This window comes from Cataglyphis hispanica, chromosome 15, assembly GCF_021464435.1.
Source record: "Cataglyphis hispanica isolate Lineage 1 chromosome 15, ULB_Chis1_1.0, whole genome shotgun sequence".
Taxonomy (NCBI): Eukaryota; Metazoa; Arthropoda; class Insecta; order Hymenoptera; family Formicidae; genus Cataglyphis; species Cataglyphis hispanica.
In genome coordinates this window covers 4,793,460-4,819,080 of record NC_065968.1, presented here as the reverse complement: position 1 = coordinate 4,819,080, position 25,621 = coordinate 4,793,460, and the positions used below count along the sequence as shown (strand labels likewise).

Below are 25,621 nucleotides of genomic sequence, written 5' to 3'. Positions count from 1 at the left end.
TATTAAAACGAGAGTCAAGTATATTGTATCGTACTTTAATAATAGTCTCTCTTATTCAAGAGTACGCCGTAGCGACTCTTCGCGAGGATTTCCTTCTCGTACTTTTCCTCGCAATTTATATTACTATAAAATGGTTAGAAGCCACAGATTTTGCGTTACATACCCTCGCGAGATTTCTCGCGACTCTCGAATATATTTGAAAAGATTATTAATTGCGCTGTTACTTTCGTCGATGAGAAGAAGCCAATCCGACGTAACGGATGTGCATTCTAAAACTTGATTGACTGCGGATGTATGCGGAAGAAAGCCCAAAATATTAAATAAAATATTAATTATATTATATATCTACAAGCAATAATACAATATTATGTATATTTAATTAATAAAGTAGTAAACATAATTTTATACTAAACATGTTTAAAATAATAATATTCTTTAAATGTATACACATGACAATAATAAATTTTTATATGCGACGTCGTCTACAAAAATTTGAAACAAAAATTAGATTTTACAGAATATCTTAATTGATATATTAATTATAAGAATTAGTTTTTGATTTCGTGGCTTTCTCCCACTTCACATCTACTTAAAGATTGTTCCTTTTCTTCTTATCTATACCTAATAACATTACTGATAATATCTCAATCATACCAACACTTTGCTGTCACACGCCTTCTTAATGAAGATAAATAATCATCTTGAAGTGAAAAAAGGTACATCAGTGAAATGTCATCTGGTGTTCGCTGCTATTGATCAATCAACCATTAATGCACGGAGGAGAAAATGCCATCTGGGATAATCGATCATTTATTTTAGACACTTTCTAACATAATAGAAATCTCTTCATTACGTCATCGAAATGAGAAATTCTTAATCTTTTCTTTGTAGCTGACGAAAATTATATTAAGATGATGATTCTGCATGTACCTATACTACTTTAATTTTACATGATATTTGTATAAAATCTATAGCTTTGTTTTTAGAACGTCTTTCCAATGAAAAGTTCGATCACTAAAGACAGTTACTTTATCTCCGGTGACGATTTCGCAGAGTTGTGCCTTTTTTCACATATATCTGAAAAGAAATTACATTATTTTCAGAAAGATTCTCTATTTTCATGATTTTAACCACAATGATAATAAATCGCGTATAGTTTAAGAAGAACACGAAACCTACTTGGTTCGCGAATCAGAAGAATCTTGACATTACTGACTCTGGCTAGGTCGTCATAACTATTTTTATTATGTTTACTATCGACAGTATTTTGTTGCAAAACATGACGATAGCAAGACGATAGTAAAATTGCAGATTTTTGCAAAATTATAAAATTCTAAAGATAAAAATATCGCGCTCTATTTTGTTCTGATGAATTTCTCACATTTGCTTTTACGCAAAAACGTTTTTTGAACGAGCAAAGACTAGATTTGTCTCATCTAGACCTTATAATACCACACGAACTTATACACGGATCTATAAATAATAGAGATAAAAATTTAAATTAGAAACACAGAATTACGTGACGAATAATTAACGCATCAAATGCAATTAACAGTAATAAAATATTTAAATATCGAATTCGAAATGTTGAATCGTATTTAATTAGGCAATAATAAAAGTTTTATCGGATGAAATTCATAAAAATTGTATAATAGTAGCTTCTTCATCAATTATGAAACATCTTTTGTTTAAAATTTTTTTCTAGAAATATTCCTGTATTTATAAATAACTTAGAATTCAACTTTTTTTACTTTTTAAAAATCTCATAAGTTACAAAATGTTTAAAAGATACAGTATTATATAATTACATTTAAGGGATAAAATGCGATGATTCAATAAAATGCCACATATTATTCAACAAATTAAAAATTTGATACACGCTTTTAATGCCGAAAAGTTTTGCGAGCAGAATGTTTATCGCGCAGATTCCTATAGCTTAAATCTGGAAGTAGATATTTTTTTTCCAGTTTAGTATAAAATTTTATCGGAGTGTTCGAATATATAGCGTAACGTTTTAATCAACATACACGCGATAGTTTTCTTAACAATTCGATTATTTATCTGGCAAGCTTAGCAACGAATTATTTGGCACTTGACCTTCAAAATTCTGCTTTCGTATATTGTTAAGCTTTTTTTTAATTCCTCCATGGCAAGAACGATGCTTGCTCTCATTCATACCTCTCTATTTGCGTCATTCAACTCGAAGTGCGCAACGTAATTCAGGCCTAACACTTTGGTTATCGTTACATCGCTTACAATTACAATTATATGCTACGAGTGATGTATATGAGTCCTCAATCTTCTATAATTTATTATTTAATTGTTTTACGAGAACTACGCTTATATAACGATGAAAAATGTCCGATAAATTGTTTTACATGCAATCGCATTGTATTTTCGCGCAATGCAAATTCTGAAGATTGAGGAAACTTCTGCTCGTATATATGCATACCTATTTATATCATTATTTGCACCTTCTTAACTCAACGTGAAGAGTTCTCGATAGAAGAAGATTTATTCTTTAGAAGACTTAATCAGACATATAATGAACTGCATGACACGTATGTAAAATCTATAATTTCGAACAAATTAATTTCCACCGTCTGAATCATCTTTTTTTATCTAGCTCTCTACGAGCACTGTTCCACAATCGTATTTCACTAAACTCTTACGTAAATATTAATAATAAAACATATAGTGTAAATATAATATGCACGTTTGTATACACATGTATGTATATAATATAGAATTCATATACCGCGCATGTGTGGGCAATTCGATTAAATAGTATCGATACGTTTATCCGATGGATGACGAAACGCGGCGCAAGCTAATTATTAATTAAGATATCCTATCGTAAATTTGGCGCTATTTGGCATAGTTTTATTTATCTAATTTTTGAACCGTACTTTCTCGTCGTTTCTGAACGCAATTTTTGAGAATTGAATTTTCGAAAATACAAATATAAAAGTCGTTGTGTTACTAAAATAATATGAGATAAAAAAAATATGAAACATATTTAAATAATAGTATCAAAGATCAACTCTATAATCACTTACTTTATAAATTCGTCGATATTCATGGTGTATTATTACGAAATAATTGTATTCGGATGTGTTTGGATGAAAATTTTTCTGCAAAGACCAATTCTGCATTTGTCCGATATATACGTGTTGAGCAAATAATCGTCCAATCGTTTAATTGTTAGATAAATTATTTGTCAAGCGCATGTATGTTTGCGTGAACTCTATGGAACAAAAAATAAACGACTCCATTTTTCCGTTATATATTCGATTGTTATGTAATATCGTTGCCGCTCTGTCCGCTCTCAGTCTCGCTGATTGCTGCTGATTTTAACGCGAATGTTGTGCAATTGTCGAAAGAAGTCGACACGCCAATAACGTCATCTTCCTCTTCTAGAACATGTGGCAGAGCGGATTAACAGAGGGCCGATTTCGAAGTCTTTGTCTGCTTGGTCGCCTGCTACTGTATGGAACACACAGTCAGATGATGCGACAGAGCGTGGTCCAATAAAATAGGAGTGCCTGCAGCCAATTCTGTACCGGCGTCGGCACAATCGTCTTCGCAGTCGAAATAGTTGCTCTGCACAAAGAAAATAGCGAATATCAGCATTGAATTATAATATAAATACAATGTATTCAAGACCGATTAGGATCTCAATCAAAACGACATTCCCCAATCTACATAAAATAGGTTTTATGATCTGAAGTAACTTTTTAATTTTAAAAAATATAATTATTTTTTTTATTATATGATAATAATATTATTATTATAAAAATATTATATGTAAATGGTATACTTTTTTTTTATTTTAAAATAATAAAAAAATATTATCAAATCAATATTTTCTTTATGTATTATAATTTTGAAATGTCTATCTTAGCTTAAAAAAATGTAATTAATTATTTCTAGTTAATTTAAAGATTTAATTGTATAATTTCAACAAACAATTTATATAGTGCTAATCAAATTTGATTCAACAATCTTGTTACTTTAATCATAATTTCCCAATTGTAATGATGTAAACTAAACTTTACAAAACTAACAAACCTACAAGTGCGCGCCAAAATAAAATAACAAAAAATTTTATTCCGCGACGAATAATCCGTAACAGAGCTATCCAATTAATTCACAAACTAACTAGTATCGGTTTTATTTGCACGTATATTGTCGTGTATTGTTTTGTTGTGTCTGCAGAAATCATGTATGCGGTATAATTGGTTTAAAAAAAAATAAACTGAATTTTAATTGAATTTACATTTAATACTTCTCAGTTAATAATCCAAGCAGAGAATTTTTAATTGTCGATTTACAAAATGGCTAAAATAGAATGTTTATAAGCAAATGCAACGAACCGTGTAACATGTAAGAAAGTCTAACTTTGCAGATGGAACAACAACTACAATATATTACTAAAGTATCTTGCCAAGTTTGTTCCGCGACTTTGTTAATTATGAAAAATTATGATATTATACTTTATGACTTTTATTTCATTCTAAAAAAGAAATCTTAAGATTTAATATTTAAGAGTTATTGGAAAATTCTTAAACTTAAACTTGTGATAAGATGTGTATTGGAGTATTAATCATGAATAATTACCTGGCAATCGATGCATCGGCAACTATCGGTTAGTGAGCAAGTGAGGCCGAGAATCTCAACCGCCTCTTTATAAAGTTCTGCGCTTGACTTTCGTCGTCTTGGTGGTGACGTTGGTGCGCTAACTGTGCCGTTGCCCGATGATCTCCTGCCGCCCTTCAGCCTCGACGAGGATTCTCGAGACAAGGAGGAAGTCGATGTCGATCCCCTTGGCCGATTGTCGCTCGTGAGCAGCGCTCGACCTGCCGGAGACGCGAACAGTTGCAGCATATCCATGTCCTACGATCATAATTCGCTAATTAGTGAAAATGCTATACATATGGTATCGCCCATAATTTATACATTTAAATTCAGAGTACAGAGAGGTTGACGGTTAATAAAAAATATTGTCTATTTACATCTTATTATAAAAATTCATATAACATTTAGCATTTATAAGAAAATATTTTACATGTCAAAAATACATAATATAATATCGTTTTTATCATTATTTTTAGATAATGTAAAATCTTGTTATATTCGCATTCCTTTCTCGGAAATTTAAAAGACGGCGGTTAAGCTTTATTATAGAAGATACAATGTAATTCTGAATTACCCAGATAATATCCAACGGGGCATATTAAAAACGGTGCTTGTTATATAGAAGCAAAGGGTTCCAACTATGTAACAGGATAACACTCTCGCACGAGAATCTTCTTTTCCGGATTCTCATTCGTTTCGGATCGTCGAGAACCTCATTCATGACGCGCCCTCGGGCGAAAGACTTTTCTAACAACGACGAATGTACCACGAGTATTATGACAACGAGAACCGTGCCGCAAATCTCTGAGACGGTAGAAATATTTCCGGATATGATGTATGTTATTAAAAACATTCTAAACGTCGCGTGAATATTATTTCGCAGTATTTTCTGCAGCAAAAAATATTATAATATTCTTTCGTATTTTTAATTTTCGAGACGTAAGAGTATATTATTAAAATTGCTCGGTTATACAAGTTTTTTCGTGATAAAATTTTATTTCTTTATAGTACTCTGTCTCTCTCTCTCTCTCTCTCTCTCTCTCTCTCTCTCTCTCGCGACGAATATATCCGCATAAAAATGTAGGACATTCTGCGGCAGTTTTACATCGCAGTCTTCATCTTTTTGCATATGCAGTATAAAGCATATTTCGAAAGTATATGAATATAGAAGCGTTATTAAAAGTGCGGAACTATACGTCACAGCACTCTCGTCTGTCGATTTTACTTTGTAAAGCTGCTTGTAATGATCAAACTTCCATATTTAAAAAAATATTTTAGTCGCAGCCTGATCTCGTTCTTTACAATCAGAAGCAAACTCCAAGCATATCATTAAAAATATAGAACAATGTACGATCTTTTATCACTTTTTATGAAAGAAAACTTCTCAGACGCAAGACAAGAATATACTGAAAACTGAACCACAGATGTTTAAATAATGATGCTTAAAAAAAAACAGCTTACTTAATTGCGTGCAGATCATTAAAAATCGGTCATTGAAATGAGTGTATTCGAGTAATAAACGCGCTTTCATATCGCCGATCCCCGAATCTTTTCACTGGAAGAAAATAATTGGAACCAAATAATTGGATTCAACTTGAAAAGTTGAAGAAGTTCGGGTAAAATATCTCGATTTTGCGTGTGAATTTTCCGCTTTTACCTAACTTTATAACTTTTGCATCACTACCATTCCATAAATCAGAAAAACAATAATTATACGCTTCGCGCTCTCCGCCATTGTCTGGCTAATCCAAAGCCTGCTACGTCATATTTTCGTTAAAAAGTCTTTTTTCGTCAAGCTTGCTGAAAATCTCACTGAGACTAGTTGCGATCAGCGAAGTCAGGACGGAAGCCATGAGATTCTAAAAGCACTCTCTCCGCAACGCAGACTGACAGCTTTGCAAACTGCAACTATACAATGTGAACTTTTGCTAAAATGCAAGATGCGCTCTTAGCGAGTGCAGCAAGCTTCGTCTATGAGCGCAGTCGAAACGGCTTAAGCTCAACGCTTAATGTATCTCAGCCAACATTTAGAAAGGTTTCAAGGAGGGAAATGAAACTTCCTGGAAAAGCCAGCAAGATACCACATTCGATGCAACTAGAATTTTCACTAGAAACGTGAAATAATCTCGCATTATTTCAGATTGTAAAAAATATTATTATTATCAAACATAATAAATTCTTACAACCCAATATTAGATGTTTAGATGAAATTATTATCAATCGCAATATGTCTCATAAATACAATCATCAATCTTAATTAATTAAGATCATGTAATTTCAAGTCCAACAAAATTATAAAAAATGTGTTAGCCTACTTTTTCTTTCTCACTCTTTTTTAAATATATATATATATATATATATATATATATATATATATAATAAAATTACAGAAATATATATTAATATAAATATTAATAAAATATTATAAATTATAAATTACAAACTTGATTCAATAAATAAACGCGTCATTAGACTTTGATACCAACTGGCTTTCAATTACTGTTCTAATTAATAGTGATCGAACTGCATCCTGCCAGAAAGTTCACGGTGAAACACACAGGAGAGAGTCACTTGAGTGACTCCTTTGTTGGCAGGAAATGCGTCTTGTCTTCTTGTTGAGTATCCCAGTGAGAGAGATGCGGTTAGCACAACTCTAACGAAAATGTCGGTACATTAATGTCACCAGAAACTTTGAAAGCGTATAATTATCGTTTAGCATTGTTTCTTGTTCACCAATATATCATAATTTAATCTATTGTAAAATATTTTGTCATGTATTAATCTATTTCAATGCAGCAAAATAGAGAGACAAGTCATATCTATCTGATAAATTTTATCTCTCATTCATTATATAAAATAATATATTTTTGCCGTTAAGTATATTCATGCATAGAAAATGCAGAATTTTATTATGTGTTTATTTAATGTGACGTAAATTTCTGATAATAACTTTCATGAAAACAAACATATAATTGATTCACGATAAATATATCAACTGCATTTAAAGTTTACCTATTTGCGAAAATTTGACGAAAAAAGTGAAATATTAGTCGGAAATTTTTGCGCTGAGATTTAAGACCACAAAAATAACAGTCATCTTTTTATACGCTTACGCAAGATTCTCACACCCACCCTTAATATTATCTACTATAAAAAAGAAATAAAAAGCCGTCCCCTTAAAGAAAAAAGCATCGTTAACCCTTTACCGCCACCGAGTCTCCTCGTGTGATTATATTCCGGAAAGCAAAAACTTTCTTTCCGGCCGTAAAGCCATTTCTCTTTTCACGGCGATGACGGCCAATTTTTGTCTTATCGCGTTCAAGGACGAGACGCCTAAAGGAAATGTCATCTTCAGGATAGTTGACAGCAGACAAAAGAAATCGATGGCAAATGACAAAGAGATCAAATGGGAGGCGATAACAAGCACCAAGCTGACTCGAGGTACCAAATGTACAGGAGAAGACAGGAGGATCCCAGGTTAGTCCCTCGGGACGCATATCCCATCTATGTATTTTCAGCCGCGCGTGAACTTTCCTCGCATCCTTCAACGCTGATAGATAATCCGGTCGAAAGAGCGGGCTTACATAGAACTACTGACGAAGACTTTTGCTGTGAAAAATCGAATTCTACGAAAGAAGTTCACGTATGTTGCGGCAAAATAATTTTTATTCGATGTTGAAAAATATACCGCAAGAGATAGTCCGCGATATATTATTCACTATATTTCTTCTTACAAGATCAAACGGAAAAACATCTCGTTGGAGTAAAGCCATAGATATATAAAAATACAATCTCTCAAATAAATAACACAATATTTAAAGAATTGATTTTTTTCAATAATTTTTTTTTAAATATTTTAAATTCCAAATTTCTTATTAATAAAATATTATTCATTTTACAACGCCAATTTAATGAAATATTTATCTTATTGAAAAAAGTCATTATTTGCTAGAATCGAACATTTGTTGATACGAAAATTAATTTCGTGCAAATTTCCAATACACTTTGGTTAATTAACTTCAAGTATTGATTGGATGTAAACAGTTGACCGGTGGAAAATCGGATAAAGCAAGAGTAATGCAAGAGAAATTAACAATCGATAGTTCATAACGATGACCAATCCGATTTATCCCTAACTTAATTATTCACAAGTCGTTTTAATAATTTGCAACTATCAACCGACGTACAATAAATCCACAAATTAAAAATTATGCTAATTTTAAGAGGAAGCCAAGAAGTTTGAAAAATGGAACAAAATTATTGTTGTATGATAATTAAAAAACCGAAAAATTATTTCGTTACTGACCAAAAATTAATTTTTTGATAATTTATTTTTTAATTTATTTATTAATTTATAAGCTTGCTAAAAGTTAAATTTTTTATTTTTTATTATAACATACCAATTAAATATTAACTAATATTGCAGCTATTATAATCATTTTAACAAATATATTTACTGTAATTCAGAAAATTAAAAAAAAAAAACTTTTTTAACTTATAAAGAAAAAGAATAGAAAAATAAGATTTTATATTTTTGTTTCTTAATTAATTAATGTCACGTATTAATAAACATATTAAAAATAAAAATTTTAATATTATATAATAAATGTGTGATCTGTGTAAGTTTGCATTAGCTTTTCGATAAAACTTTCTCTCATATGTTCCGATTAACGTACATCAGTTTTTTCTAAATATCGAATCGATATTGTTATATCAACATTATAAATTATAAAATCGCATAAAGTTATCTCTCTCTCGTCAGAATTTATATAATTTATGGAACGCATTTCGAATGTGTCGCATTATTTTGCGATTTTATTCCCTTCAGTATCAACAGTAAATATTTTCCGCGCAGTGCAACAAAACATCATTAAACAGTAAATGCGCCTCATTGTCCGTAGCTCGCGTACGAGCTTTTCCGGTCTTTTCTTCAAAATTATCGTTTATCACTCGTTACTAGAGGATCAACGATAATATAACACAAATACTCCTGCTCGCTCAACAGCACAATGTTCGTTTTGTCTCTTTCCTTTCTGCGTTCGTTAATAGCCTTCATTGTAACCCCGTTGTCAACAGAAACCTTCGAGAGAAAGCTGCCGCTAATGAAGAGAATCCAGCTAATTAAGTTAATTAATACTGACAGGGACGGGACTGTGGGAAACTTTCGATAAAAGGACGGAGATGAAAGGAGAGTTCGGTAAAAGTTTGCACACAGGAGGAACACACACGATGATTTACAAAATAAAATAATTACGCCCGTTTTATCGTGCCGATGGACGAGTAATGGAAAAATGTTATTGGTTTAGAATTTTAGTCGATTAATACCGCGGATCGGCATTATGCGTTTCAGCGATCAAATTAATAAAGTTCGCGCGTGACAGCAATCCGTTTTTATTGAAACCGAAGTTTTTATTAAGTCTCCTTAAACCGAGACTGCACGTATCTCGTTGACAGTGATCCGCCTCCTTTGTGTTCCACGGGAGCGATAATTGTCACGTGCGAATGGCGTAGGTATTATCCGCGATTCTGCTAGTTCGTTGACAGTAATTTATAAGAGAATTCTAGTAAATCTATTTAGAAAATTATATTTATAATTATATTTGATTGAAATATATCGTTCACGGTTTTCAGTTTATTTATAGAGAATTACTGTTTCTTAATGAAGAAATAGATATGCTATGTATACTCGTATATCACAAATTTATATGAAACATTTCATGTATATAAAACACTTTAATACAAATATATATAACGAACAAGATAAAAACAAATCTGTTTCGATATATTTTTATAGAACGCGCTAAAATAGCGCGCGTAACAATGCATGAAAAGAACTTTATTTGATACGGATACGTCATTCGCTTAATTAATGCATTTTTCTACGCTTCGATAAGCGAATTGCTTCGATGCAAATCGAATAAATAACAAATCACGTTTATCTTTTTTTCTTTTTTTGTACCGGCATACATATATGCATGTCTCGGTAATTGCAGTAACTCGCGCGCGAACATCTCTGCATTGTACCAACGAATTTTGCACCAATTAATGCAACGAATTTATTAAAGCTGCTGCGCAAATCCAAACATATTAATTATTCCATCCTGAAAAACGACACGTTTAGCCAGTCTTTTACTTTTATCTGCGCAATATTCTCGAATGTATCACATTTGTTAATACATATGTCGCTATTGCCAATAGATTGTTCGAATAATAATACAATATATATTGTTGATATGATCGCGCTGTTCGAATTTGCATCAATTTACGCGCTTGTTCCATTATTTGTGAACGCGATTATGAATATAGGTATTGTTTTTGCGGCAATTATTATGATGATTGTTTTCGCGAGAAATACGTACAACGCGATATAAAATAACGTATTTATAATAATATCCTAATATATATTAATAATTTAAAATAAAATTTTATGTTGTTTCAATAGATTAGAACAAATATATATCGAAATTGATTATAAAACAAATAAAGTAAAAAAAGTGTGTATTGAAAACAGTTTTTTTTTATCTATATGTATATTCCTTTTTCCGAGTATTTGCTGAGAGGATTTTTTTTTTATAGAAGTTATAATATATAATTTATACGTGTAAGTAGAAAGAAATATTACAGTCACAAATAATTTTACAGAATATTATTTAATGAAAAATGTCTGTGTGAAATTGTATATTCATATATTATATCAAATTTTAATATATACATATAATAAGTTTTAAATATATACATATTTATTTAAATTTATTCACTGAAAGAATAATTTTTTTACAATTTTTTTACGTTCACTGAATGATGAGTAGTTTAATTTAATAATAAAGATTATATTAGCAGCAAACTGTACATTTACATTATTAGTATAATAATAATTCCTGCTATGTATATAACAGTAATAAATATTATTTAATAACTACTATTATTGAATAACTACATTCATAAAAGTCTACATAATTTTTTAACTGATTTATATGCATAAACTGCTCTAGAAAAAAATGTTTATTTAATAACATACAGTATAGCAAGTTACCAATGAAGAACATAAATGAGGTTCACAATGGCTTATTACATATAATTTAAGAAATAAAAACCGATTATATATACACGTTTTGATTTAATTGGTAACAATATCAACGAATTTCTTTTCATCAAATTTAATTATAATTAATTATAATTTGATTTGATAAATCATAATTGAATATTATTCGATTCATGAAATCTTACGTGAAATCTGAAAATTACAATTAAACGATTGTTTGATTTATTACGTCATGAGCATTCGATTAATCGGTTATCGGAATTGAAATCCATGTTATTATGCACAATGCAACACAGAGTTTGGCTATGCAATTATGGTAATAATTGATGAATCTAATCGTAAATCTCGTATCCATTTAGAACGTAGAATAATAGATGCCAAATAATTACTCAGTTCGCAAAGATAAATCACATAAAAGATTATAGTTTCCCTAATTACATGAATTACATGTACATATCATCGCATCTTCAAATATTTTAATTAGTTTTTATCGTTATATGCAATTAACCTTACGATTAGATGAAAGACTAATATTGACGACAACACACTTAGATAGTATGTGTACACTGTTATCTAATCTGTTTACCATTTCGATTATAGGATTTTACATTATCATGACAATAACAGTTACGGTAAACGGTGCGTTCTGCAACGTTTGCGGTTAATGGTCTAATTATATATATTGCATTACAGGCATTCGCAATAGCTTGTTTGCCAAATTAATTTTCCTCAGATATGTGAACATTGTAAGTTAAGCCGTAACACAATCGTTCTACATAAAAGAAAAAAAAAAGATCATTTGACACAAAAATAGTACAATTAATATTATTAACTTAAATATAATTAATTATTTTTTTGCTCGCTTTATTTATCTGATCAATACGTACATTTTAAAAAAACGACGATCAGCAAAACAATACACATCGATTCACATTATTTAAATTATAATAATTTATAAAAACGTCCTTCCGCGAAGCGAATCACGAGCGGATCGCAATAACTGTGGTGTGGCTAAGCGGCTCATTACGCGCCGAATTACCATACTCACCGGCAAGGATTCAGGCGTGTGGTCCAGCACATATATGCCGTTAGTGTAACCATACAGCATTGTGTCCAGATCTGAAACCCAAGGAGAGCGAGCAGAGCATTAAATTGGGTCTAATCAGTTGCGAACCGTGCGGCGCACACTAATGCCGATAATACGCGCACTCACGGCTGCGTCACCGCAGCATTCTAATTTACGCTGAATGCAGCGCAGAGTACAGAGAAGAGAAATTCCCTAATACGGTCGGAAGGAGAACATGTCCTCAAATCCCTCACTCTGCCTATCCCTCTCCTTACGATCGTAACTGCTTAAATTTCCATTAGGACTTGGCGGGTCGCTCTAACATCATTTCACGACGAACATTGCGTCGAGCTTGATTCAGCATTTACATACTTAAAACTTTCTTAATATTGTGTTGTACTGCATTATGCTTTGTATGTTTTATTTTATGAACATTTTGTAGTTTTGTTAATTTATTTTCTGAAACTGGAAAATATCTAATCAGGAAGGTCAAATGGAAAATATCTATTTTTAAGAAAATAATCAACATATTTGTCAGACGTAAGTAGATAATGTAAGTCATATGTCGGCCAATCAGTAGTACATATAATCATACAGAAACAAAAAATTTAATACGTAATTTTTCTATACACGTACGTGTTAATTTTTTTTAAATGTTATTATCAATTATATACTTTTAATCAATCATGAATATGATTCTCAGACAAAAAAATTTATCTTAAAAAAAAAAACGTGTACGAATATAATTTACCGCAGCCGCAACGTCCATTGTAAATAACGCTTGACGTAGAAACCATCGAAGGATTAACGAGTTTTTCCGCATTGATGTTTGCTGCTTCGATGGAAAAAATTATTAGCGGGTGAAATGAAAATAATCGAGCAAAGGCAAAAAAATCGCGGATGTTATAACACGTCCACGAAAAATTTAATAGCTAGACAGAGATCGATTACACCGCCAGAGAATTAATCCGCTGGTACAAAATAAATTCACTGATCCGTGAATACTATGCATGGATTCGATCGGCAAATTTACGTTATTAATGATTTCCTGTTTTGCGGTTACAGCATATTAAGTAACTTGTATGGTAATGCTAAAAGCGTGCGTATTTACTATATACATATTTATAAAACATTGCTATTATCTTACAATTAAAATTAATATTTTTATTCTATTATTATTATTATTAAATTAATTATTCTTATCTTTTAAGGCGAAATATCATAAATTCTATGATCGATTAATTTAAAAAAATATTGATAAATACTTTTTGTCTGATCATTGAAGGCGTTTTTTTTTCTTCCACACTCTGTGCTGCTACTCTTCGTCAGACGCATTTTTCAAAAGAATCGTCACTGAATTTCATAAGCGACATCCTGAAAGGTTTGTTAAATGCTCCAACAGTATTATATTTATGGTGCTGTAAATATTCTATTGACAATTTATGAGAACAGTGTTGTATGACGAGGCAATATCTCAAAATTATTGCGTGGAATTCCATCGATGAACGCACTTCGAGCCTTGATAGCGATTCATTTCGATACGATCAGCCTCGTCTATTGCATCACGCATCTGCGTATCTCTCGCATCGCCAGACGATAATCAATCGAGTCACAAAGCCATCCAACGACGTCTGTCTAATCCAACGGCCGATTGCCGATGGACTCGCTGCCTCTGCTATCTTCGCCAAAGGATATACGGCACTTCACGTCGCTTCGGCGATTTGGCGAGAATTTCAATTTGCGAGGGCGATATTGCACCGCTAAAAGGACGCCCATAGTAAACGCGAGGGGTCACTTTGAGGCCATCGAACGCCCTGAGCTAACAGAATTTGCTGCGGCACTTTACGTCGCCTTCAGTACAAAGAGCAAAGTATATAGTATAAATTTATACACAAAAAACGCAAACTTAAATTTTATTTAACATTTTTTCCTCAAAAAGAAAAAAAATAGAAATTTAGAGAAACATATAATATGCAGTATAATAAATATAATGCTATACTGTGTGAAACAATATATTTGCAGAACTAATGATTCTTGATTTAAAATCAAAATGGATCCGATCACGATAGAAAGCATGATGGCATGTATAAATAGTACATTCTGCGCGATAAAAAGCGTAATTAATATATGAATTAAAAATCGTGAATAAGCATAATCATAAATCGGCGATCGACAATCGATACGAAATTCGGATTCACGATGAGGATGTTTAATTGCGCGCATAGAATGCGTGATAAACGTTACATTGCGTATATTCAATGACAGAGAAATCGGAATAGAACGATAAAGAGATAGATTATTTCCGATAGATACTCGTCCGAAAGCTTCGACCAAAACTGATTGACCGGAAATTGATTATCGCAAAATATCGCTAGGAAAAATTTCAACCCTTGCGATGCCGTCATTCGAATGAACAATATTGCCACAGTCATTAATATTTATTGCATAAAGCCGTACGGCGAAAACTGTTATAATATCGTCTCCTTAAAAAGATTGTTTAGAATAAATTCAGGGTTCAAACTAACAATACAAATATTTTACGATAACAATTTATTAATGCTTTATCTGCTTTATACTTCACGATATATCGCTTGATTGGAGAAAGGTATGGCGTTATACTGTCTGCCCAGACGGAGAGAAATAATGAAAGAGACGGAACAAAGCTGCGATGCATACGGCGGTGCGCCGAATTGCTCCCATAAACCGCATCGCCGTTGCATACCGCAAATATTGAAATTGTTTCGCGCTACTGATATATCCTTCTCCGCCCCTCATATTCTTCGGCTATAATTGTTATGGCACCGGTTATGACCTCGACCTTCCTTGCGCCATGTTGGCTAATGCATGTACGTAATAATGTGCTAAAAACTATGCAAGCGATATAAATTATTTGCATTTGAAATATTTTGCGAAAATTATATCTCAAACTGATAATCGGCGCACTCTTTTAGCGAAAAAACGTCGAAGATTTATCTATCACGAGAGGATAAAACTAGATTTTTATCCCAAAGATCGATCATTTGTCTCGAGAAAAGATACTGTGAACGATCGTAAAGTCTATAATATACAGCTGCAGTCTGCAAGGATGTATCGTGAATGCATCGCAAGTAACCTGAACCCAACATCGAGCCAAACCTGACAAATCTCCTTGTGTTACATGATGGAGGATGGATGCAGAAACGACCAAAGCCAATTCTCCGCGTGCTCCGTCACGCGTGTGCTCCCATTTTTACGCGAGACAAATACGTTCTATATTTGAAACACTTGGCTTTGACCAATTTTTAACGCACGAGAGCCGCGCTCGGGGAATATAGTGAATTGCAACGAAACACTTGTGCATTTGATATGGTATAGCATGACCGTAAAAAATAGAACACGAATCGTTCGTGTTTGCGACAGAAATCGAAAATTGACCGCCTCTATCAGATTATTTAAAAAATTCCGCTAGAGAAAGAGAGAGAGATTGTTGAATTCATGTGCGCGAGATTTCTATTGTCACTTCTGGATTCTTTTTTAATAAAAAAAAAAAAAAATAGATAAAAAAGAGGAAAACATAAAACAATAGATCAACATTCGGGAAAATATATTGCGAATAATCTCGGCCGTAAAATAAAAAGAAATAAATAAATGGAAATTCTAGGCTAAAATAAAAAAGAAAATTCTTTGTTTTACTTCCTCGCGTAAAATCCTCAAATAGCTCTACTTTAAAGAGATATGGAGATGTACCGCTCTCTCATCTGGGGGTGTTATCCGATGAAGCATAAAGAAATCGAAGTACGTTATACATCAGGCCGTGAGAATTTATTGCTAATTACTTTTCCATGCCGACCTATCCGACCGCGAATGTCATTCGTCGTGAATTTATCGCCATTATTTTTACACTCCCTTGTGAGCACCTGACTAAAATGTATGCAGACGTTCCGTGCGATATAATATGAACAATCGCGATATAATATGAAAAATATGATTTATAGTTATTGATCGTCACGAGATGTATAAAGGCCTAATCTTCAAAATAAAAAAGAATAAAGATACATATATGTTATTGTAATATGTTATGTATAATAAAGTATTTTCTAACTTCACTGTGTATAGAAATGAAGTCGATTATTTTCAATATGATGTAAATCCGCTTTTAAACATCTTATAATAACGGATAATAATCAATAATTATGAGCAGAAGATATCAGCAAGATTGATTTATCGATAATATTTCACTAACTTTTTGCTACCATTATTTTGCTGATTTGCAAAATGTCATAATTGATGCTATAAATACAGTGAAATGGCAAATTCGATTATAATTACGATTGCATTCTGCTAATGGCAATAACATTAGTCGTATCATAGTGATTTATGTGTTTGCGACGAACAATTATTACTTCAATACTCGATAATTCAGTATGCTTTAATCATTTATAAGATTATTGCGAGAAATTAACTTTAAAATATAATTAATTTTTTAGCAAACATTATGTTATGTAGAATAATTAATTTGTATTGATATAAAAATGTTAGATATTGGCTGATTAAAAAATCGAATCTCTCCACATACTATTACTAAAAATATCACATACTAAAAAAAAAAAGTAATAAAGCACGAAATATTAAATATTAAAATATTATCTAAAATAATCCTTTCAATTTAACTATTAAAATCGCTTCATCTTGTGCAGAGAATCAGGCACGCTTTGTTAGATTGTTAGACTGATGGTAGAATCGAAGTTTCACGAAGTCCAGGGAATCATGCTTGTCAACTACGCGTACGTTACCGTTCAATGCAATTTCCGTGCAATCAAACAGTAAATACGGGTTTGTTATACGTTACTGCGACAGAGCAACGCATCCTTGTAATTCCGCATGCAAATTCTATGCTGCAAGATCACGTCGTGCCAAGAATCAATATTGTATCAGACAGGTTGGATGTTGCATCCCGTCGAATAACTTACGTTTGTCATAATTGTCGCGCCGAGAAATGCATATATATATATGCACGAGATGATTTGTTTCGATGTATTAAAATATCGTTTATAAATTATGAAATTTTTTTTCTTAGTATATGATTTTACATATGATTTTTTTTTATATATGATTTTTTTTTTCTAAGTATATATATATATATATATATATATATATATATATATATATATACATATACATATATACTGAGAAAAAAAAACTCATAATTTATAAACGATATTTTAATTCATCGAAACAAATCATTTTGCGCATAAAATGAAGTTCTGCTCTATTTTATTAGCGTGTTACACAGATAATAATATATTGTTATATAAAAATGTGTAATCCTTTGATATCGTATTTCACCATGTAATATTCATTACGCATTCATCGTACACGTTCAAATTATTAACTGAATAATCCCATGCAATACGTGACGAAATTTTTATAGAGATATAAATGTTGCAGATAATTCTGTGCGCATTGATAAAACATATTTGCTTTCTCCGCTTTCGCGATCAAATTTATCCTCACATAAAAAATTTAAAATATTTGATATTATTCATATCAGAAATATGTTTTAATATTCGAGATAATTAGTTGGTGAGAATTGAGAGTCATGGCTACACATCGTGGAATATAAAATAGACATTTGAGATTGATATATAGAAAGTAGATAGCGCAATAGATAATAGTAAGTAATGTAAGAGGAGTTGTTAAAGTACACCAGATAAGGGGTTTCTGGTTTCCGTGTATATCCATATCCCAACGATCTAGATAGCTGCAGAATCTGATCATCCATCTACGTTTGTCAGAATACGAGATAACGCGTAACGTTATGAATTATGATATTGAATACGACAATGCGATAAGCTAAAGATCAAATTAAACTAGACAAATTCAAATTGCATTGAAGTAAAAAACGCAATCAAAAATTGTGATTTTGACGAAACGCATTAATGTAGATATCTGAGATTGCGCTGAAAAAATTACAAGAAATAAATACTGCAAAAACGACTAGCTACAACTTCGACAGACATTGTTAAGAATTAGAACGTTAAAATAACGTGATATACACAGAAAATCGTTGAATATATCTATACTTTTTATTTCTATGAAAACGGTTAAAGAATAAATTTTTATCTTTACGATCTACGAGCTACATACTATATAAAAAAATGTGCAGGAGAGATAAAGTTTCAATTTTTTTATACACACATGACGTTCTTTGAATCCAGATTTAAAGAGATAGATGGCATTTAGCAATTTTGCATAGACGTTACAGTAAACGAATATTCGTGCAAACTTTATTGTACCGAGATACAGTTTTTGCCAGATGTACTTTGCAGAGGCGCGAGAGAGTTGATAAATAGTCATTGTTCGCGACCAGTTACAGGCCTTTTTTTGTATTTACTTAAGCCGTGCCGCGCACACAACGATTCGTAAAACCACTCAGAATGTTCATTGGTAAGCATCGAGTCTATGTAATTTATTTTATTATTATATCTTTTCGTTAAATAAATATAATTATAACAGGAAAAAATACTTTTTTGTTAAGTCATTCCGTAATTTTTTTTTTAAATATATTAATATACATGTAGTGTAGAATGATATAAATACATAAATTTTAATAAAGAGTTTGAAATATAGCTTCTCTTTTTCTCATAATATTTTATGATTAAAACTCTAAACAATTTTTTCAAATAATTATTGATAGAACAACATTAATATTAAAGAACTTGTGTTACATAAATAAGATTTTTACGGCATTAATATAAGATAGAGTAAGTCTAGATAAAAAGATCGATCCATCTATGCAACGTGTCACATTTTGCAAAGTGTATTCGTCTCTGACGCATGGATGACAGAACGTAAAGAGAGAGAGAGAGAGAGAGAGAGAGAGAGAGAGAGAGAGAACCGAAAGCAGGCACCCCAATCAATAGCCCGTGATGAACAGTTCAATGGCTATCGATATAACATTGACGGCGTCGGTCGAGCTTTATGAATTATTCAATGTTAGCCAAGTGGACTTTGATGTATTTGCTGTTGAACCGAGTTGGGCCATATACAGTTCGAGACACTCACCTGATCTCGTCCCTTGACTCGGACCAATATTAAACGTCACAATTCGTGACGAGTCATATTGACCCTGAATAAGTCAACTCGCATGCATGACGTAGCGCCGTCCCTCCATCCCTCCTGTCTCATAGCGTCGCACGAGATAAACAAAAACTCAATTTATCGAATATATTACCAAAGTTTACTTGGGGAAGAATGCACATTATAACAACGCGTGAAAGCGTTTAATAACTTTCCTGTTCATTTGCTTGTCAAATATTACCGACAACAATAAATCATAAATTACACAAAGTATTAAAAATATCAAAACGTATAATTAGGATTTACTAGAAATTAAATTATATCAAAAACAGATAAAAAATCTGTAGAAAAAGAATAATATTAGCAAGAAATGGCAACTCTATTAATTTTAATTATTAATATCAAGTTTGATTCTTCTTTCATCAAAATAACATTTTTATTACATTACCTAATTATATAATTATTGTTATAGAAATTCCTCGTCCCCCAAGACATAATATGTTTAATATTTAATTGGGTATGTGTGTATGTGCTTGTTACTATTCTATTAAATATCTATTAGATTTATAGTATTGTACTACTAACGCATTACGGTTTTCAGTCTGATTCATAACGGTCCATACTTTTCATAGCAGCAACATATAACTTTTCATAGTTTGCTTTACAACTGATTTTATTGTCGAGTAATGTAGCATTTCAGCATATCTGCCGATTTCTAACATTCTTTTACTATTATTATTATTCTATATTATTAATAATATATAAATAATGTTATTAATATAATAAATTTTTTGCGCACAAAATTTATCATAGATAAATCTGTTATCAAATAAAATAGAAAGAAAGTGATTAAATAACATATATGAGTGTATTATTTATCGAATAAATTTTTCAAAATTTCAATTTGCAACTTTATAGAAAAAAATGTAATTTGCATTAATCATCATGTTGCATATAAAGAGCATACGGATCATACATTATCGCATTAAATCATAGTTGGCAAAAAATTATCAGTTTTAATTTCTAATAATTATTAAACCATTGATATAGAAAAGTAAGAGAAATAGACAGTACTTAGTGTTAGTAATTTCTAATAATTATTAAACCATTAATACAGAAAAGTAAGAAAAATAGACAGTACTTAGTGTTAGTAAAACTATTTTCGATTACCTCTTGAATATCGAATGAAGACAGATTGCTTTTATTTGCAAACATTTGCGCTACAAATCGCGTCTCTCTCGGCAAACAAGTTTAATTAGATCGAGTCGGTCTTTACAAGCCGATATCGAATTCTTGATGATATTGAGAAAAAAAATGCCGATAGTAATCACAGCCACGCGATCCGTAATATAGTATAATCCGGTTTGTCAATTATCGTCAATAAATTATGTTCGAATCTTTAGTCAAATAATTTAAACAATCTTTCAACGTTTTATTTATCTATTAATCATTTTATAGATAATTAATTAGCAAATCAGTTGATTTATAAGTTATTTAAATTTTTATAAATTTTGGCGCATTCTGCTTTTTCAGAATATCTAAAATTTAAATATCGTTATTAATTCGATCAAAATTTTGATATTTCCTAAATTTGAATCTTTGAAATATGCAGAAAAAAGAAAAAGGCATTAATTAACGCAAAGTAATTAATATATTCGGCGTATATGCCAGATATTTTTTTCATATTTTAATAAGTCCTATCTAAATTTCTATCTTTTAATCTCGTTAGCGACATTTTGCATTTTACGCGGACTGCGTTTATATCCAAGTTGGTAACGAAGCATTTACGGTAACTTCGTGGATTATTATTAATTATACAAGAAAGCAGTTCCGCTCTCGACGTGACAGTTGCCGATCTAGAATTTCATATTAATTAATACAACAGACGCGCGTGGGATGCCCTGATGCGCGTTATTATTAATTTCAATGCGCACCGACTCGCTCGTCGCAAACTGTTTCCGCATTATAACTTCGTCCGATATGAAATTTATGAGAGAAACGCACATTATTACATAAATTATTATATCATAGATATTGCGCTAAAATAGTATTATTAAAACAATAATAAACTATATAGATTACATATTAAAAAATAAATATGCAATCTATGTTGTATTTTCTTTTACCGATAACATATTATAGAGAATCAATAAGGATCAGAATAAAAATAACCGCATCTCAGATATCCAGACAAACTATTACTGAAAATATAATCAATTAATTATTGGCAAAAACATGTTTCAATCGTGTTTATTTTCTGTTCGTGTGTATACTTCACATATACACGCACAACTTATAAATATATTTGTAAAATACTGATTTGTGCACGATAAGAATACGCAAATAATAATTTTTATTTTCTAATTTTTATATGAAATTCTTATTCAATATACATGTTTTACAAATTATGCTCAAATTTGGGTTTGAAATAAATATTTTAAAGAGTAGCAATCCGTTTCTTCCATCGACCATTTTGCCTTTTATATTGCCAATTTCTCAAACCGGTCATGTTATAAATTTTAAGAAGCTTAATTCCGCGTAATTACCAAAGTTTTTAGGCTGCCCCGCGAGCAAGGGAACAACTACGGAGCTACGAAAAGAGGCAGGAAATGCGAGAGAAAAAAGAAAGAACGAAGACGAGGAGAGTCGTTCGAAAGTTTTTAAGATCAAGCTTGTTAAAACATGCCAACATTTTTCAGTTGCTCATTATTTACTTTTCCACAAATTCGGCAGACGGTGACTTACAACGCAGATTAAAGAAAAACAAACAACCGCCGCGAAATCAACGACATTTTGATTTATGGAGCAAAGATGGAAATCCTATGTCAGAAACACGCGACACCATACACACACATATATCGAGGATCGCGTCCCACGAGACTCTCAGACTCTTTATCCCGTAGCGGGGCCAATTTTTTCGATCTGCATTTCGATCATCATCGCACGTCGTAAAAGAGCACTCGCGAGAGTGCTTTTACCTGAGATTTATAATGTCTCGATGCTGTGGCAAAATGGAAACTGAAAATGCGACGAAAAGAAAATCGATGGTTTCGAGCGAGGCGAGTCTATTTCTTCGCTGCTTACTAATTGCACAATTGAAATATATCATTTTTACCAAATTGAACCCAGTGTTCAATTCTAACTTTTCAATAATATTAACATAAATTATTTAGTTAAAAAATAATTGGTTTATTAATTTAATCTGAAAGTCCTAATGTTTACAACTCGATTGTGACTATAATCTTTTACCATCTATCATAATCTTTTATGAAGTCAAGTTCGTCGCGACATAACGATCGTAATTCTTGCAAAAGCTATTACACTACTGACGAGTGATGATCGAAGCTCCTCCGGCAAGGACTCGGCGGTGCGAAGAGTTGACGCGCTATTTCAGGAAGCTATAGTGATTACGCTTCGGTCGCCAATGAGAGCTTATCTCGGCGGCGACTTCTAAAGAAAGTGCCTTTATATATATATATACGTTTAAACGCCGTTAGTAGCCGCCGCCAACATCCCTTTCACCCCCTTGACCCATTCCGTAGCTAAACTTATGCCAGGCTCGGTAAGTTATTACATCGTGAAAATAAGAGGAAAATTGGAAAGCGGTTTAGCCGTGAAAACGGTGTCAATTACCGGCGGTGTCGACGATACCGGTTTAAGGGGGAAAGAGAGACGGTGTCTGGCGGCCTGCATCTCTTGCGCAGAGGGATGCTTTTACGCCGGCACAAAGGACGATGCGTCGAGGAGCGACCCTAACAAAATATTTCTCGGTGGTAATTTTCTAATGATGTTACCAGGCAAGATTGTAATTACCAGGTGGAGGTAAGAGAAGAAACTAATTTATTACGATCATCGAGAGCAGAAGCAGCGGGGTACAATCTGATAAAACGAGACGGTAAATCGTTATACGCTGATCAAGGATAATTTGTAACGTCGCCTTTCAGGAGTGAGTGATGGCTGTCGTGGTGCAGTGATAAAGTTTGAGGGATAGACGTGAATAGAGGGTGGACGTGATAAGAAGTTTGTGTTTATCGAAATTATTGGAAACTTTCTGGCATCTGAATCTTGTTTGAAATGACTTTTGCTATTCAATGTATGTGTCCAAATTCATGCAAAGTTAATATATTTCTTCTAATACATAATTTTTAGATTTAGTTAAATTAGTAAAAAAAATAGTTTATGCTTTTATCATAATTCTGTTCATTATTGGTTACATTTATAAAATATCTGTATAAATTTATTGATCCAATAATACAACTTCCAATAATATAATTTCTCTATTTTATAAAATTTTATAAATATTCACAGTAAAGTTATTAATTTACCAGATTTAATTCACTTTCGTTTTAATCTGTATAATTAAGACAACTATTAACAATGGCATCAAGTTGTGGCCATTTATTTCGATACTCGTAGAACCAACCAAACGTGTTTACGCAGACTAATAAATTTGCCAGCTCCCGAAACTCGAACTTTATGATAAAGCGCCGGCATCACTTACCAGTAGGTGTACATGGAGTTGTTGCCGCCTCTACGAGATCTTCGCGACTTCCAGGCGGCGCCTCCAGCATTGTTGCGCTGCCGGAAAATTTCTTTACGCACAGCAGGCTCAACGCTAAAAAAATAAATACATAACGTATTGTATATCCCGAGCACACAATATCTAATGCTTCATATTGCTCTCTTGCCAATATCAATTTATATTTTTTTTTAAACGAGCCAATATCTACTTTCTCTTTCTTTTCTGTTCACAAAATAATGCATTATAACTTTCAATCTTGATTCTTACAGATAGGTTCTATATCACGAGTAACATATTAAATAGATATTTATAACTTTCATTGTAAATATAATGTAAAATTTATTATCAATATATAATGAAATTATGAACAACAAAAAATTGGTTTTATTTATACTAACGATTTGTACATTCTTTTCTTTTATAAATAGAATAATCCTATATCACATGTAAAATGTGATATAACACAATATATTATATATGGTATATTTATATAACTCTGGTATAATTAAAATTGCAAAGCTTGTTTAATATTTTTAAGCGATTTAATCCGTTTGGCATTTTATATCTCTTTCTCAGGAAATTGGATATGCCATCATATTTCAAAATGTCTACTCAAATAATGTAAAAAAAATCTCTAAAAATTGCCTAATTCCTAGATATTTTGTATATTCAAATATATTGCTATCGCAATTTGTTTTTAACATATACATAGTTTCAAAGATTATTCAACGATCAAAATTTGTTCAAGCTTTTAGTAAAAAATACTCATCGAAATGTTTTTATTTGTTGAAACAAAATGCTTTCTCTCTCTCTGTTTTCTTTCTCATAAAAAGTGAAATTTATCAAATGTTGGAAATTGAAGTTTTGGTGAACGGAACGATCGCCGCTCTTTCCGTTCCTCATTCGTCATCCGGCTCACACCATGTGATATGTACGTGAGGTGAAAGTCGAATGCCTATACAGCATAGCGTCTCAAGGATATCCAGGGTCCACACACACATATATATATACACACATGCCTACACACATACAGAATTTTATTTATTAAAACTCATTTATCTTCGTAGTTGAAGTTTTTCGCGTATAACATCTTCCGATCAAAAATGACTTTTCTATTAAAACAGAAATGCAGCGTTATTTAAAATTCGATTAAAATCAAAATTGAAATCACATATTTTACAATAATCTAACAGTGCAATTTATAAATTAATACAGTAGCATTGTGTTAGATTGTGTACACATAAATCCAAAATAAATGGCTTTTACCAAAAATTAAAAATTTTCATTATATTTA

At 31.7% G+C, this 25,621-nt stretch overlaps 1 protein-coding gene across 6 annotated transcripts in view; it reads right to left on the bottom strand.

Annotated features, from left to right (window-relative positions):
• LOC126855085 (uncharacterized) overlaps nucleotides 1–25,621 on the bottom strand; it is a 121,791-nt gene continuing 96,170 nt past the window's right edge. For all 6 annotated transcript variants that reach the window (XM_050602455.1, XM_050602453.1, XM_050602452.1 and 3 more), the window contains 4 exons: nucleotides 24,307–24,420; nucleotides 12,729–12,799; nucleotides 4,621–4,896; nucleotides 1–3,603 (listed from right to left, as the gene is read on the bottom strand). In XM_050602455.1, coding sequence (XP_050458412.1) covers nucleotides 3,484–3,603; nucleotides 4,621–4,896; nucleotides 12,729–12,799; nucleotides 24,307–24,376 — 537 coding nt within the window. In that variant the 5' untranslated portion in view covers nucleotides 24,377–24,420 and the 3' untranslated portion in view covers nucleotides 1–3,483. The remainder of the gene's footprint in view (nucleotides 3,604–4,620; nucleotides 4,897–12,728; nucleotides 12,800–24,306; nucleotides 24,421–25,621) is intronic.